Here is a 15,137-nt window from a genome sequence, read left to right on the forward strand (position 1 = left end):
AAACTGTTTTATTTAGAAGTTTGTTTCTTCTGGTAGTCTCTAACCATTTAAATTAGAGGTTTTTGACTGGTTGGTCTTGTATGTGTCTGTGTTTTTGAACAGTTGGTGTGTACTGTGTTCCGTGTATCTGGTTCCCGCGTTTTTTATGTACTTGAGTGCCTGTGAACTTCTTAGTTTCTCTAGGTTAAGTTGTGCTTATTTGTTGAGAATGTCTAAGGATTCCAAAGAGCACAAACCTTTGGGTTTCAAAAAGTGCTCTAAATGTGGGTACAAAATGTCCATCTAGGAGCCATCCATCTGCAGGAGTCCTGCAGTTTTTGTCATTCATTCTGTCCCAGAGTGCTTCAAGAGAGAAAGAATAAGCTCATCTTAAAGGTTCTGTTGAAACCCTCTTTTGAAGAGGTTTTGGATTCTTCTCCTAGTGACAAAGCTAAGTCATCCAAATACAAGAAAAGATCTCCGGTTCCGTAAGCTTCATCGGAGCCTCCAGAGAAAGTCTCAAAACTTGCATCGACTTCCTCGGCTTCACTGCCTTTGGGGCCGCAGGAGGTGTCGATGGTAATGGGACCGGCATCGGCTCCAATTATATTGGAACCTCTTCGGAGCCGATCACCCAGTCTCTGACCAGTCTCTCCTGAGAGGAGATCTCGATCTCCCTCCCTGTCCTCCAAATCCTCCAGGACACTCTTGGATATGGATGTTGATAGGGTGGTTCAGAGGCTCCTCCAGTCGCCGGTTTTGGTTGAATTGTTTTCGGCTCCGGCCCAGTCAGCTCCGGAGCCCGTTCCGACCCTTGCTTCAATCATTCCTCCTCCGAGCGCATCTCTGTCTTCAGAGCCGGAGTGTTCCATGCCGTGTCATGTTCCTATGTCGGTTCCGATGGCCCCACCGGCTCCACTGATACCGACATCGGCTCCGACCCCATCGTCTCCTTCCTCGGGGTTCGGGACTCAGGATTCTTCAGTCGGGCCCGAGGGGGACGTCTCGGGGCATATGTCGGTCCCGAGTCTCTCCCTCGGTGCCTCGGCTCAGGGAATTCCGACTCCTGTCATGGTCTCGGAGGCTGGCCGATCCTCGGACTCGGGGGGGTGGGGGAGACGGCCTTTGAGGCCATGCGGACTGCGCTGGCCAGACTGTCAGCTACATCAGGTGGATCGGTCACTCTGTCCCCCACCACTCCGGTGAGAGCCTCTGACCACCCTATATCTATGGACAGCAGAGCACCAGGGCCTAGGGATAGCCCCACTAGTGGTCCCCAACTTTGAGGGCCCTTCAGAGTTCATGCCTGGGGAGCCCCCTAGAAAGAAAACGTGCAAGAGGAAGCACATAGACTCCCAGGATGAGTCTCTCACTTCTGATCCTGACCTTGAGGAATCGGAGGGGTCCCCCAAGTCATCCTCTGATGATGTTTCCTTCTCCGATATCCTGGAAATACTGAAGCAGAGGTGACTGGCCATCCAAAGCCTCTTCCGAGGAGGAGTCTGTCGTCCTTAAGGCCTTTGGTGCTCAGCCCTCCACCTCCTGGGTGTCCCCACCCTTCGACGAGCTCCTAGATTTGATCTGTCGAAGGGTGTGAGAAAACCCTGATTCTGTGGAGCCCGTACCCAGGCATCCCAACAAGATGTCCTTCAAGGATGCATCTGCAGTCCTTACAAATGGGTTGTCCTGTCGTCAGGCAGCCCTTCGGTCGGCCGGATTCCAAAGTCTGGGTCTGGCTTTGGCTGGTGTCGCACTTCACCCGACGTCATTGCTGCAGTTACTCTGGTATAAAGGCATCAGCCGACGCCATTTTCCTCAGTCTTTCTTGCCGCGTGGCGCCCGAAGCAGAAGCTGTTCGCAAGTGCCGGTCGGTCAGAACCAGAGATTACTACTACCGAAGACTTCTAAAAAGCTAAGTACCCCGTTGGGGACTCTTTCTTGCCTCAGCCGATGTCAGAAAAAGTGAATAACTGTTTAACTTGTGGGAAACAAATACCTCATAAAGATTTCCACTCTTACTGCTTACCTTGTTTAGGCCCAGACCACGACGTAGCAGCTTGTCTAGCCTGTGCTTCTTTTAACCGACGGACGCTTAGACGTCGGTCGGAATTTGCTGAGCAGTTTTTCAGCTCTGATTTTGCTTATATTATGCCGTCGGATCCTCCGACTTCACAAATATCCAAAAAACGCAAGGAAAAGGACCGACACTCGCGGTCCGCGGTTTCGGCCGAAACCGCGGTTAAGACAACCGCGAGTGTCTCGGTTTCGGCTGAAACCGAGCAAGCGGTTCTTCCTTCAGCCGAAAGCTTACCTTCTACCGAGGCCTCTTCCAACCTGGTGGAATCGGCTTCTGAAATCCAACCTGCAGTTGTGGTTTCTCAGGAATTATCTGACACTATTCCCTTGGATATTTCAATCCCTGCATGTGGAGCTGCTAGGCCTCCTGCAGCCATGTCCATTAAGGCCTTTGCCAGGGCTAAAGCAGCTAAAGCTACTAAATCTGTGCCTGTTAAGACCCCCTCTCACAGGCCTAGCTCCAGTTCCCAAATGCTTAGTGTAGCAGAGGATCTCATTTCTTTAATCCGGGGATCCCAACCTCACCAGACAGGGCCTCTCACCCACCTCCAGACAAGAGGCCTAGAGCAGAGCCCCCTGAGCCAGTTTCCACAGATGATTCCTCTGATGATTCAGATAATACAGACCCTCCAGAGGCTCCTTTTTCCCCTTATGAAGACTCTGATGCTGAAGAGTCCATCCCTTCTGCCTCTCCACCTGAGGAATTTTCCTTTGGGGAAACCTTGCATGCTATGAGGGAACAATTTCAGTGGCAGGGCCAAGATTTTTCAGACTCCAGAAAAAGACTTAGAACCTTTTTGCATTTACCACAACATAGGCCTTTAGCTATACCTCCAGTTCTGTCTGTTGTAGATGATGCATTTAATGATGCTTGTACTGCTCCCGATTTATTACCTCCGGCCCCTGCTAAGCCCGATAGGTTCTACAGGGTCCCGGACACTCATCACCATTTATACAAGGCTCCTTTTGCAGATCCCGAGACCATCTCCCAGGGGCCCAAGGCTGTAGCATCTAGCATCTACCTCTGCCAAAAATCCCCTCCCCTCTGAAAGGGAATCCAGGTCCTTAGAGAGATGGGGTAAAAAACTTTACACTTCTGCTACTCTGTCAGCTAGGGCCTTGAACTGTCAATTTCATATGATCCAGTATCAAGAATTTATGCTAGACCAGTTAACCAAAAAACTGTCCTCTGATGAACCTTTAGACAAGAAATATGTTCAGGAAATGGTACATAACATTCAGCAAGTTAGTAACCATTCTTTAAAATGCGGCTATGATGCACTGGAGGCTTCCTTTAGATCAGCCATGACTGGCACAGTTATCAGAAGGCATGCATGGTTAAAAGAGCAGGCCTTACGGACCATGTCAAATCAAAACTATTAGATGCTCCCATGGATAAGATCAATTTGTTTGGCTCTCCTGCACAACAGGTGCTGAAGAAGATGGAAGAGAAGGCAAAATCTGTCCAAACAGTGAAAGATTTCTTACAGGTCCAACCGCCAAGGTTTAGCAGGAATTGTCCCTCCAAGAATTGGTCCTTTCCAGACTCCTCCAAAGCACAGAGAGGCAGGAATAGGCGTTCAAGAGGCAGAAGCCAATCCAGAGGTGCCTACAGGGGACGCCAGTGGCAGGGTAACAACCAGCGAGGCACAGACACAGCCACCACCACTAATACAGGACAATCACAGTGACTTGGCTCTGGCACCGCCTACCAGGGAACAACTAGAAGCACCCTTGGGTGGAAAGCTAGCTTTATTTACAAAGAACTGGAATTACATCACAAGAGACAAGTGGATTTTGCAGACAATAGACCAAGGTTACAGGTTTCACTTCCATACTCTACCAGGAAAGAGAGGAATGCCAAACCTACCTCCAAATCAAAAGGCAGAAGCTCTACAACAAGTAAATCAATTATTAAAGATGAGAGCTGTGGAAAAGGTACCACATATGGAGCAAGGAAAGGGCTTTTACTCCAGACTCTTCCTAGTACCAAGGAAAGAAGGCAAATGGAGACCTATTCTAGATCTGTCCACTTTAAACACATTCCTCATTGTTCCAAAATTCAAAATGCTGACCCTACAGCAGCTTCTTCCCATGCTGGGCAAGGAGTCTTGGCTGGTAACTCTAGATCTCAAGGAGGCATACCTGCACGTCCCCATACGACCAAATTGCAGAAGATACCTCAGATTTCTTGCAGGATCAGAGCATTATCAATTCTCAGCATTGCCCTTTGGCTTATCTACTGCGCCCAGAGTGTTCACGAAATGCCTGGCATCAGTAATCGCTCATTGCAAGCTTCAGGGGATCCAAATCTACCCTTACCTGGACGACTGCCTAATACAAGCAGACAACAAAAACAAGCTAGCAGAAGACTTGAAAAGAGTCATTTACCTTCTACAAGCCCTGGGATACACAGTCAATATAAAAAAGTCAAGGCTGATACCATCCCAAAAGATAACCTTTTTGGGTGCGGAGCTGGACATATCCAAACAAATGGCATTCCTAACAGTAGAAAAACAGGAGCAACTCCCTCTCTACTTCTTGGCATTAACAAAACAAAACCATCTAACAGCAAGAAAAGTTCTACAAGCATTGGGCTTCATGGCATCCTGCATAATATTGGTACCACATGCCAGACTGCATATGAGAAAACTACAGTGGTACCTAAGGAATTTATGGTCTCAACACAAGCACAGCCTGGAAACTCAAATTCCAATAATTCCATGCCTGAAGCAAGAATTCCAATGGTGGGCTCAGGCCTGTCAATCAAACGAAGGATTGCCCTTCCACAGCACTCAACCAAGCCAAACCATCACAACGGATGCCTCAGACCTCGGTTGGGGGGCCCACATGATGAACAAATGCATACAGGGTTTATGGACTCAAGAGCAGCTGCACCTACACATAAACCTAAAGGAAATGCTGGCAGTAAAACTGGCAATTCAGACTTTCAAACCATTTCTTGACAAGGCCAATTGATGATAAGGACAGACAACACCACAGTTATGTGGTACATCAACAAGCAGGGAGGCACACATTCGTACCCTCTATGCCGGATGGCCCTGGACCTCTGGAATGTGGCCCTGAGTTACAACATTCAGTTACAAGCAATCTTTGTACCAGGGAAAGAAAACACTCTAGCAGACATATTAAGCAGGACTACCACGGATGCCCACGAATGGATGCTGCATCCGGACATCTTCAAAACCATTACAAGAAAATGGGGTCTCCCAGAAATAGACTTATTTGCATCCCCACTCAATCACCAGTTAAAGAAATTCTGCACCAGGACGTACCACCCACTGGCATGGAAGGTGGACTCCCTATCCTTCAGTTGGAAAAATCTGTCAGCATATGCATTCCCACCACTTCCTTTGATGCACAAGGTGCTATTGAAGATCAAAGAGGACCGTCCAAGGATCATTCTGATAGCTCCAGATTGGCCAAGGCAACATTGGTACCCATTACTGAGGAGCATGTCTCGGGAACAGATATGGCCCTTACCCCTAGTTCCCTTGTTGTTAACTCAGAACAATTACAACACCCTGCATCCAAACCTGAAAACTCTGCAGCTGACTGCCTGGAACATTGCATAAGACAAATTAACCCAAATTTATCCCAAAGGGTTAAGGACATTATCTTAGAAGCTCACAGACCTTCAACAAGGAAAACCTATTCAGCAAAATGGAAAAGATATCTCATTTGGAGTACTGCTAAAGGGAAGATGTGTCACTGGTAAACATAGCCAACATCCTGGAATACTTGGCAGAGCTATTCCACAAAGGCCTGTCCTACTCTTCCATTAAGATTCATGCCTCAGCTATTTCAGCAGAATACGACTTGGATCCTCCAGTCTTCTCACATCCTCTGCTCAGGCAGTTTCTGAGAGGAATTAAAAATGTAAAACCTCCTAGGAAGCCACCATTACCTGCATGGGACTTGAACTTTGTGCTAGAAAAATTGACACTACCTCCTTTCGAACCAGCAGCAACAGCAGAATTGCAATACTTATCATGGAAAACTGCTTTCCTGCTGGCAATCACTTCAGCAAGAAGGATTTCTGAACTACAGGCATTAATGGCAGTACAACCCTTTCTGATCTTCCATCAAGATAGAGTGTCCATGAGAACAAATCCTACTTTTATGCCTAAGGTGGTCTCCAGAGTATCTTTAAATCAGGCTATCCACCTACCTACATTCTTCCCCAATCCACAGAACAGGGGAGAAAGACTGTTGCATACCTTGGATGTACACAGACAATTACGCTACTACCTGGACAGGACCAAGAGCAATAGAAAAACTGACCAGCTACTGGTAGCATATGCAGCAGGAATGGAAGGGAAAGCAATTACAAAACAGACAATATCTAAGTGGATAGGAAATTGCATTAGATTTTGTTACTCCTACCATGGAAAGAAAACTCCAGAAAACATCAGGCCTCACTCTACAAGAGCTACAGCCACTACAACAGCTTTTCTACGAGGAGTGGCTACCAAAGACATTTTAGAGGCTGCTACTTGGAGCTCCGTGCATACATTTGCCAAGCATTATAATTTACCTTTATACTCTAGATCCCGAGCAGGTTTTGCCACTGCTGTTTTGCAAGGGATCTTAACTACACCATAATTCTATCTTTCCTCCTCCCCAGTTTGGCTATGGTATTCTACCCATTTGTAAGGACTGCAGATGCATCCTTGAAGGACATAGTACAGTTTTGTACCTACCATAAATGTAGATGTCCGATAGGAATGCATCTGCAGTCAGGATTACCCACCCTCCTTCCCTCTGTGGTACTCCTAGGGTATTTGCCCTCTTATAGCTAGCTGGGGAATCTATTATGGTGTATTTGTTTGTATATATGTACATACTTGTTTATTTTTGTTTGCTTTCTAATATTTTGAACCATTGGCATTTATCAAAATTTAGCCTTCCTAGAGGGCACCTGGCATCTGGGGCAAGAAACACTGAGGAAAATGGCGTCGGCTGATGCCTTTATACCCAAGTAACTGCAGCAATGACGTTGGGTGAAGTGCGACACCAGCCGAAGCCAGACCCAGACTTTGGAATCCGGCCGACCGAAGGGCTGCCTGACGACAGGACAACACATTTGTAAGGACTGCAGATGCATTCCTATCGGACATCTACATTTATGGTAGGTACAAAACTGTACTTTTCTTTCTGCTCCCCAGGGTAAGGAGTTTCTGTCTAAAGGAGTCCCCGTAGATGCCATGGTGGTGGCGGCGGCCACTCAAAAGGAGGTAGCACAGACGTCTTCCTCGGTCCATCCTCCTAACAAGGAGTCTAGGACTATGGACCGGTACGGGAAGTGTACACTCTCATCAGCAACCTTCACCTTACGGTTGCTGAACTATCTGTCTCATTTCACTCTGCTCTAGAGAGATCTCCTCAAGGAGCTAGGAGATACTCTTGGGCGGGTAACGTACCTGAGGCGGTGGCTCAGACGGTTAGCGCCCAGGTGTCTACCCTTAATTTCATTGTCAACTCCTCCATGCAGCTCTTCTGGTATGCAGCCGAGGGAGTGAGTAGGGCAGCAAGCTCAGGAGTCGCCCTTAGAAGGCAAGCCTGACTGCGCCTGTGTCACTTCGCGGAGGCCATCAAGTCTTCCTTCACAGACGCCCTATTTGATGGTTCTTCTTTGTTCGGAACCAAAGTGAAAGACACCCTCACCAGGTGCAAGCAAGAGGGAAAGACCCTGTCTGCCGTAGGGGTCTGTTGTTCCTTTCCTTGTAGGCCTTATCCTAAGGCCCAGCGAAGTGGGAAGATGTGGTTCAAGAAATCACAGAGGTTTTTTCCGGATGCACAAGGTGAGTCCCCCTCCAGAGGCAGAGGAGGGGGAATTTATTCAGGGAGACGCCGCCCTAGAGGCAGAGGAGGCCCCTGCAATTCGGGAGACCACAATTACTTTCGCGGCTCCCCCTACTCTCATTCCTGAGGGAGTGCCCGGCTGTGCTTATCCGGAGCCAGTCGGGGGTCGACTTTCGTTATATCCGGAAGCCTGGGGAAACATCACCCAGGACCGATGGGTATTACGAATAATTTCTGTAGGTTATCTCATTCTGTTCACCTCAGACCCCCCTCCAATCAGAAAAATCCCAGACGTTCTACCCAGTCAAAGGGATCAAGCAGCCTCAGAGGTTTCAAAGCTGCTAGAAAAAGGAACCATCCAGTGTGTCCCCTCAGACCAAATCGGATTAGGGACTTACTCAAGATTCTTTTTGGTGCCGAAAAGAACAGGGGACCTGAGACCCATATTAGATCTCAGCCAGCTGAACAAGTACGTGCAGAAGTCCAAGTTCTGTATGGTCACTCTACAATCTATTCTCCCACTGCTGGGAGAGGAGATATGGATGTGCTCCATCGACCTTAAGGATGCTTGCTACCATATCAAAATAGACAGGGCATCCAGGAGTCATCTACGCTTCCGGCTGGGAGCCAGTCATTTCCAGTTTCGAGCCCTGCCCTTTGGTCTCACCACAGCCCCCAGGGTGTTCACCAAGTGTATGACAGTGGTGACTGCTCACTTGAGGTGTCAGGGATTCCAAGTGTTTCCATATCTGGACGACTGGCTCCTCACCACCCACACCAGGCATCTACTAGTCCAAAGCAGGGATGCTACCATCAACTTATGTCAACAGCTGGGCATAACACTAAATTGAGAAAAATCTGCCTTGTTGCCCTCGCAGCGTGTCACCTTTATAGGCGCAGAGTTAGACACCATTCAAATGCGAGCATTTTTAATGCAGGAGAGGATCAGAGCCTTACAACAGCAGATACACATCCTGATGCCCTTGAGGAAAGCAAAGGCGCAAGATGGGTTCTCCAACTCCTGGGGACCATGGCAGCAACAATTATGTTGGTCCCTCTAGCGAGATTGCATATGAGGCTCCTTCAATGGCTCCTCTTTGTCCAATGGTATCTCCAAAAATTGCCTCTTTCTCACCCCATTTTGCTCACGGGCAGGTGCAAACAAGATCTCAGTTGGTGGCTTCGCACCAACAATTTGGACGAGGGAAAGACCCTTTGTTCCACCCATCCCAGTTGCCACAGTGATCACGGACGTGTCCCAGATGGGGGGGGGGGCATTATCTCAGCAGGACAGTCCAAGGCATGTGGCAAGATCACGAGATACATCTGCACATCAGTGTCTTAGAGATGAGAGCAGTGCTATTTGCGTTGCAGGAACTTCAGAGCTTTCTACCTCTAGGGACGATTGCAATACACTCGGACAACATGTCTGTAGTGTGGTATCTAAACAAGCAAGGCGGAACTAGGTCTTACCCCCTGTGCAGAGAGGCCATGCGAGTGTGGCAGTGGGCAATTACATCCCAAAGGTTTCTGGTGGCAACGCACATTCCGGGGAAGTCCAACGTTATTGCGGACAGGCTAAACAGAGCCATTCTGATGCCTTACAAGTGGTCCCTGAATCGTCTAGTGGCAGAACGAATCTTCAGCAGATAGGGTCAGCCTTGCTGCGACCTCTTTGCCAGCCCCCTCAATGCCAAATGCAGCAGCTACTTCACGCTGATCCCCCCACAGGGGAGTCACCCAGGGATGCTCTAGTTCACGATTGGCCTTCCGGTCTGCTTTATGCTTTCCCTCCATTTCCCTTGCTATCAAAGGTGATTCAGAAAGCGCAATCCTTGGGAAGCAGAATGATTCTGATTGCTCCACACTGGCCTCGTCAAGTCTGGTTCCCTTTTCTTCAACCATACATTGTGGACACTCCTTGGATTCTGGACCCTCAACCAGATTTACTGACACACATGTTGGGACAGTTCCACCCCCCTCTCTGATGACCCTCTGGTTGACAGCCTGGCTGCTCCAATTCCATCGTTAGTTAGGCTTCATAATTTTTCACCGGCAGTGGTTCACATTTTATCCTCCTCTCATAAACCATCTACTAGGAGGATTTATTTTAGTAAATGGAAGAGGTTTTCCATTTGGGCGCATACCCAAGGGATTGATCCCTACACAGCTCCAATTGCCTCAGTCTTGGATTTTTTGTCTATGCTTTTCTATCAGGGTTCCGCATCAGCTACTCTCAAAGTTCATTTGGCAGCGATATCTAATTTCCATGTGGCTAATGAACCTAGTCTCATGGCTCATAGACTCTGCAAGGCTTTCCTGAAGGGTACTCTGTTACTCCGGTCTCCGAACCTGTCATGCCCTGGGGTCTCAATTTTGTTCTACAAGCCCTCACTTCACCATCTTTCGAGCCTGCAACTACCTGTGAGTTGAAATTCTTGACCTGGAAGACAGCCTTCTTAATAGCAATCACTTCAGCAAGGTGAGTCTCAGAGATTCAGGCCCTTTCTGTCAAACCTCCTTACTTAATCTTCCACAAGGACAGAGTTTCTTTTAGACCGAACCCTTCCTTTCTTCCTAAAGTGGCTTCTGCGACTAATTTCAATCAATCTATTGAGCTGCCGGTATTCTTTCCTCATTTTTCTAACAGGGCAGAAATTAAATTTCATCAGCTGGATGTACACAGACAGTTACGCTTCTATCTGCACCAAACAAAAGATGTCCGGAAGTCTGACCAGTTATTTGTCTCCTTTTTGATAAACAAAATTGGTTCCCCTGTCTCTAAGCTCACTATTTCCAGATGGATATCTAGTTGCATCTCTTTCATTTACCATGCGGGAGGAAAAGATCTGCCATTTCTGGTAAAGGCTCATTCCACTTGGTCTGTTTCTACTTCCACAGCTTATCAAGCCAGGTTTTCGATGGATGATATATGTGCTGCGGCTATTTGGGCTTCCCCTCACACGTTTGTTTCTCATTACAAATTGGACGTGGTTTCCAGGGGCAGGTCGTCCGTTGGCTTCACAGTACTCAGGAGTATATTCCTATGAGCCACCCAGGATGTAGGTGCTAGGGACGCTGTCCCACGGGTAAGAATGTAGGTGAGATAGGACTACATCAAGAAGTTATGTACTCACCATAGCGTTCGATGTATGTAGTCCATCTCACCTCACATTCTTCCTTACCCTCCCACCTTTCCCCCTTCCTGGAGGATCTGAAGGTTAGGTTGTTATTTACAGAACTCCCTTTGGTTGAGCTTATTCTTTTTCTCTGATGTTGTGTATGCATGAGGTATGAATGACTTCTGCAGCAAACTAGATATGGGGACATGGAGCAGTGCACCATGGGATACCTGCTTAGCCCAGCCAATTAGAGACTTCGAGCTAGAAAAGTTGGCCGAGTCGGAGCCGATATTCGGCTTCGAACCCACGAGTAAGAATGTGAGGCGAGATGGACTACATACTTCGAACGTCATGGTGAGTACATAACTTCTTGTTATTATCATGTGTAAGATTTTGGATATAATTTTGTGATATCTAAGTGACATTTTCTTTGTTGGAGTTTTGAGAAGGGATGTTTTTTTGATGCATGTAGTCAAAGATAGTGGAGTTTAGGATTGTTGGAGATATTGTTTGGTGAGTGGTATCACTAAAAGGGAGGTTAATAGTTGTGGTTTTGTAATTGTCTTGGGGCAGGCATGGATGTGAGTGATAGGTTGTTACATGACCAGCAGTTAGAATCAGGAGTATGCTATTTAGGATTAACATTTTGGAATGTATGGGTTAATTTGGGTGAGGAAATAAATTTATTAAGTAAAGTTTCAAAGGATAGTGAATAGAGTTTAATGCGGGTTTGGTAGGTATGCAAGTCCCAGCTTCTGTGGATTAGGGCTGGATTATGTATGTGATGTATAATGTTTGTAAATACGTGTTAATATGGTTTAATTACTGTTATGTAAATGTAAGTTTGCCTATGTCACAAGTGGTAATTTAGTAATGTTTTTTTTAAAAAAAAAAAGTTGGAGATTGAAATTCTTTTTGCTGAATAGCAATCACTGTTTTACCTTTTCTAGCTGATTTTCTTTCAGGCTCTTTAAATTTCTTCTTAGCTGGCATCCAGCCAGTGCCAATGACTGAATTTTGCTAAAATTGGCAGAATTGCTAGCCCTTATCTCTGTTTCTTTTTGCACGGTGGGAGAGCTGAAGTCAAGCCGTTTATCAGTGTATAACCATATTTGAAGTTAAAATTCACCCACTGCTTTAGTGGACAATCTATTTTTATTTTACTTATTTTAAAAATGTGTGTGAACAGATTTTTTTTATTTTGGGTGTGTATGTTTTTACATTAAAAAATACTGAGAAACTGCACAGATGTGTGATTTTTAGGGGCTTTTCTCTTTGGCAAAGAGCAAGCCCATTTTAAGGTCATTTATGGTTACAAAATAAGCATATGTGTACAAGAACATTCTTATATGTGGTCATGGTTTTTGTACATCTTCAAGCAGGAGCGAGTTGATAAAGGCATCAAGATGGATGGGTCAAACCTGAGTGGAGTGAGTGCTAAATGTGCGTGGGATGATCTCAGTCGTCCACCAGAAGATGAAGATGACAGCAGGAGTATCTCCATTGGGACACAACCTCGGCGTTTGTCGGGTAAAGGTAAGAAAATCAGACTAAATATTTTGTTTTGCTTGAATGTTGACAGTTTCAATTGTGTTGTGTATGCCAACTCTGTGACTTGTAGAGGGTGAAGCTTTAACTACATCCCATATGACCCAGCAGTCAAACTGTTACAGTCTAGGAAGAGCAGATGAAGGGTTGGGAGTGAACAGCCAGGCTTATCTTTAAATTTATTAATTTGTAACATGGATAAATAAAGAACTGCATATCAGAGCTTTGGCCGGCTAACATCTACCTGAAATCAGCTGGACGTTTAAGTGAATTTAAGTACACTTTTATCTGCTCTTTTGCATATAGTACTGTGTTTAATTTATTTATTTGTGTTTTTCACTGAATATTAACTCAACTTAAGTTGTGGCTGTCTCTCTACAATTAGTTCCGCACCCACCCACCCTCCCTGTTCTTGTTTTGGTGTTAATGTTGGTGGCTGTGAAATTGCCCGCCCCTCTTGTAGATTTATATTTGGATACTCCTGAGGCCATCTTATTTGCTCACTCAACTGAGTGCAGTGAGATCATATTCTGATTTCAGGCACTGCTACAGTGTACAAAGAGAGCATTTGGGAAGGACAACCCCTGTAGCCTCTTAATCCTGCTCTGTTCCCTCCCTAAAAAAAAAAAAAAAAAAATATATATATATATATATATATATATATATATATATATGTATATATATATATATATATATATATATATATATATATATATATATATATATATATATATATATATATATATATGTATATATATATATATATATATGTATATATATATATATATGTATATATATATGTATATATATATATATATATATGTATGTATATATATATATGTATATATATATATATATATGTATGTATATATATATATATATATGTATGTATATATATATATATATATATGTATGTATATATATATATATATATATATATATATATATATGTATATATATATATATATATATATATATATATGTATGTATATATATATATATATATATGTATATATGTATATATATATATATATATATATATATATATATATATACATGTGTGTGTGTATTTCATTCAGCTGCCCTTACTGTAACTGTCTTAGTTGCTCTTCTGCGTGCTGTAATCTGTTTAGTCGCTCTTACTCAGCACTTATTACTGCTTGTTAATAGCCTTCTAATTTACTGCCTTCTGCAGTTGTTTTTTAGTCATTTGTTAATTTAATTACATTTATTTGAACTGTATTTGCCGTAGTGTTGCTACACACTCGGGTGTGGTGGCCTGCACTACAGTTTGAATTGTATTTACTGCTGTTTTAGCTGCTTTTCTGTAACAAAAAAAAAATTCTAAGCTTGTTTCCTGCCTTTCCTGTAACTAGTCAAGTCCAGATACAGACTTGCTATATCCAGGACTGTTGGTATGCTTCTGAGCCCCCACAAGCCCTTCTGTGTTGGAGAGAAACCTTCTAGCTTATTAATGGGAGTGGTAAGCACTAGGTAACCTGTGTACCACAGGAGGAGGAGTGGTTTCTGGTCCAGAAATTATAGTTTATCAGCTGTTTGGGAAGCTTTTCCATCTCTTTCAACCTTCTGATTTAAAAGTATGTGTTTGCAATTGTTTCTTGCCTTTCCTGTTACTAGTCTAGTCCAGGTACAGATTTGCTGTATCCAGGACTCTTTGTAAGCTTCTGAGCCCCCCAATCCTTTTCGTGTTAGAGGGAAGCCTTCTAGCTTATCAGTTGGAGTGGTAAGTATCAGGTAGCCTATCTACCACAAGAGGAGTGGTCCCTGGCCCAGGAATTGTAGCTATTGGATGTTTGAGCATTTTTTTCCCATCTCTTTCAACTTTCTAGTTTCAAAGCCGCACTTGTGCCTGTTTCCCATCTTTCCTATAATTAGCCTAGTCCAGTTACAGAGTTACTGTATCCAGGATTGTTAGCAAGCTTCTGAGTCCCCCAAGCCTTTCTGTGTTGGAGGGAAGCCTTCTAGCTTATCAGTGGGAGTGGTAAGCACTAGGTAGCCTATCCTCCACGGGAAGAGTGAGTTTTGCCCCAGAAACTGTAGTTTATTTGGCCGTTTGGGCAGTTTTCCATGTCTTTCAACTTGCTGGCTTAAAAGCCTACGTTTGTGCTTGTTTCCCACCTTTCCTGTAACTAGGCTAGTCCAGATACAGAGTTGCTGTATCCAGGACTGTTGGTAAGCTTCTGAGCCCCTCAAGCCTTTCTGTGTTGAAAGAAAGCCTTCTAGCTTATCCGTGGGAGTGGTAAGCACTAGGTAGCCTGTCTACCACAAGAGGAGAGGTTCTTGGGCCAGAAATTGTAATTTGTTGACCATTTGGACAGTTTGTCCGTCTCTTTCAACTTTCTGGTTTAAAAGACCACATCTGCGCTTGTTTCCCATATTTCCTGTAACTAACCTACTGGATAACACTAGAAATCCTTAAACTGATACCAAGCCTTCTAGCTTAGAAGAGAGACTTTGGAGTGATTAAGTATCAGTTTTCTGGTTTAAAGAAAACAAATTATGCTGCGACTTTTTTTTTTTTTTTCCCCTGATTTTCACTTTTTAACTAACCTTTCTGGCCATTTT

The 15,137-nt window shown here is 44.8% G+C and overlaps 1 protein-coding gene across 1 annotated transcript in view; it reads left to right on the top strand.

The window, feature by feature from the left end:
- The window catches only part of SUFU (SUFU negative regulator of hedgehog signaling), a 1,639,861-nt gene that overhangs the window by 951,582 nt on the left and 673,142 nt on the right, over positions 1–15,137 (top strand). Inside the window, exon 7 of the mRNA XM_044056544.1 lies at positions 12,386–12,539. Coding sequence (XP_043912479.1) covers positions 12,386–12,539 — 154 coding nt within the window. The remainder of the gene's footprint in view (positions 1–12,385; positions 12,540–15,137) is intronic.

This window comes from Protopterus annectens, chromosome 14.part0, assembly GCF_019279795.1.
Source record: "Protopterus annectens isolate FY-2018-M chromosome 14.part0, PAN1.0, whole genome shotgun sequence".
Classification (NCBI taxonomy): Eukaryota; Metazoa; Chordata; order Ceratodontiformes; family Protopteridae; genus Protopterus; species Protopterus annectens.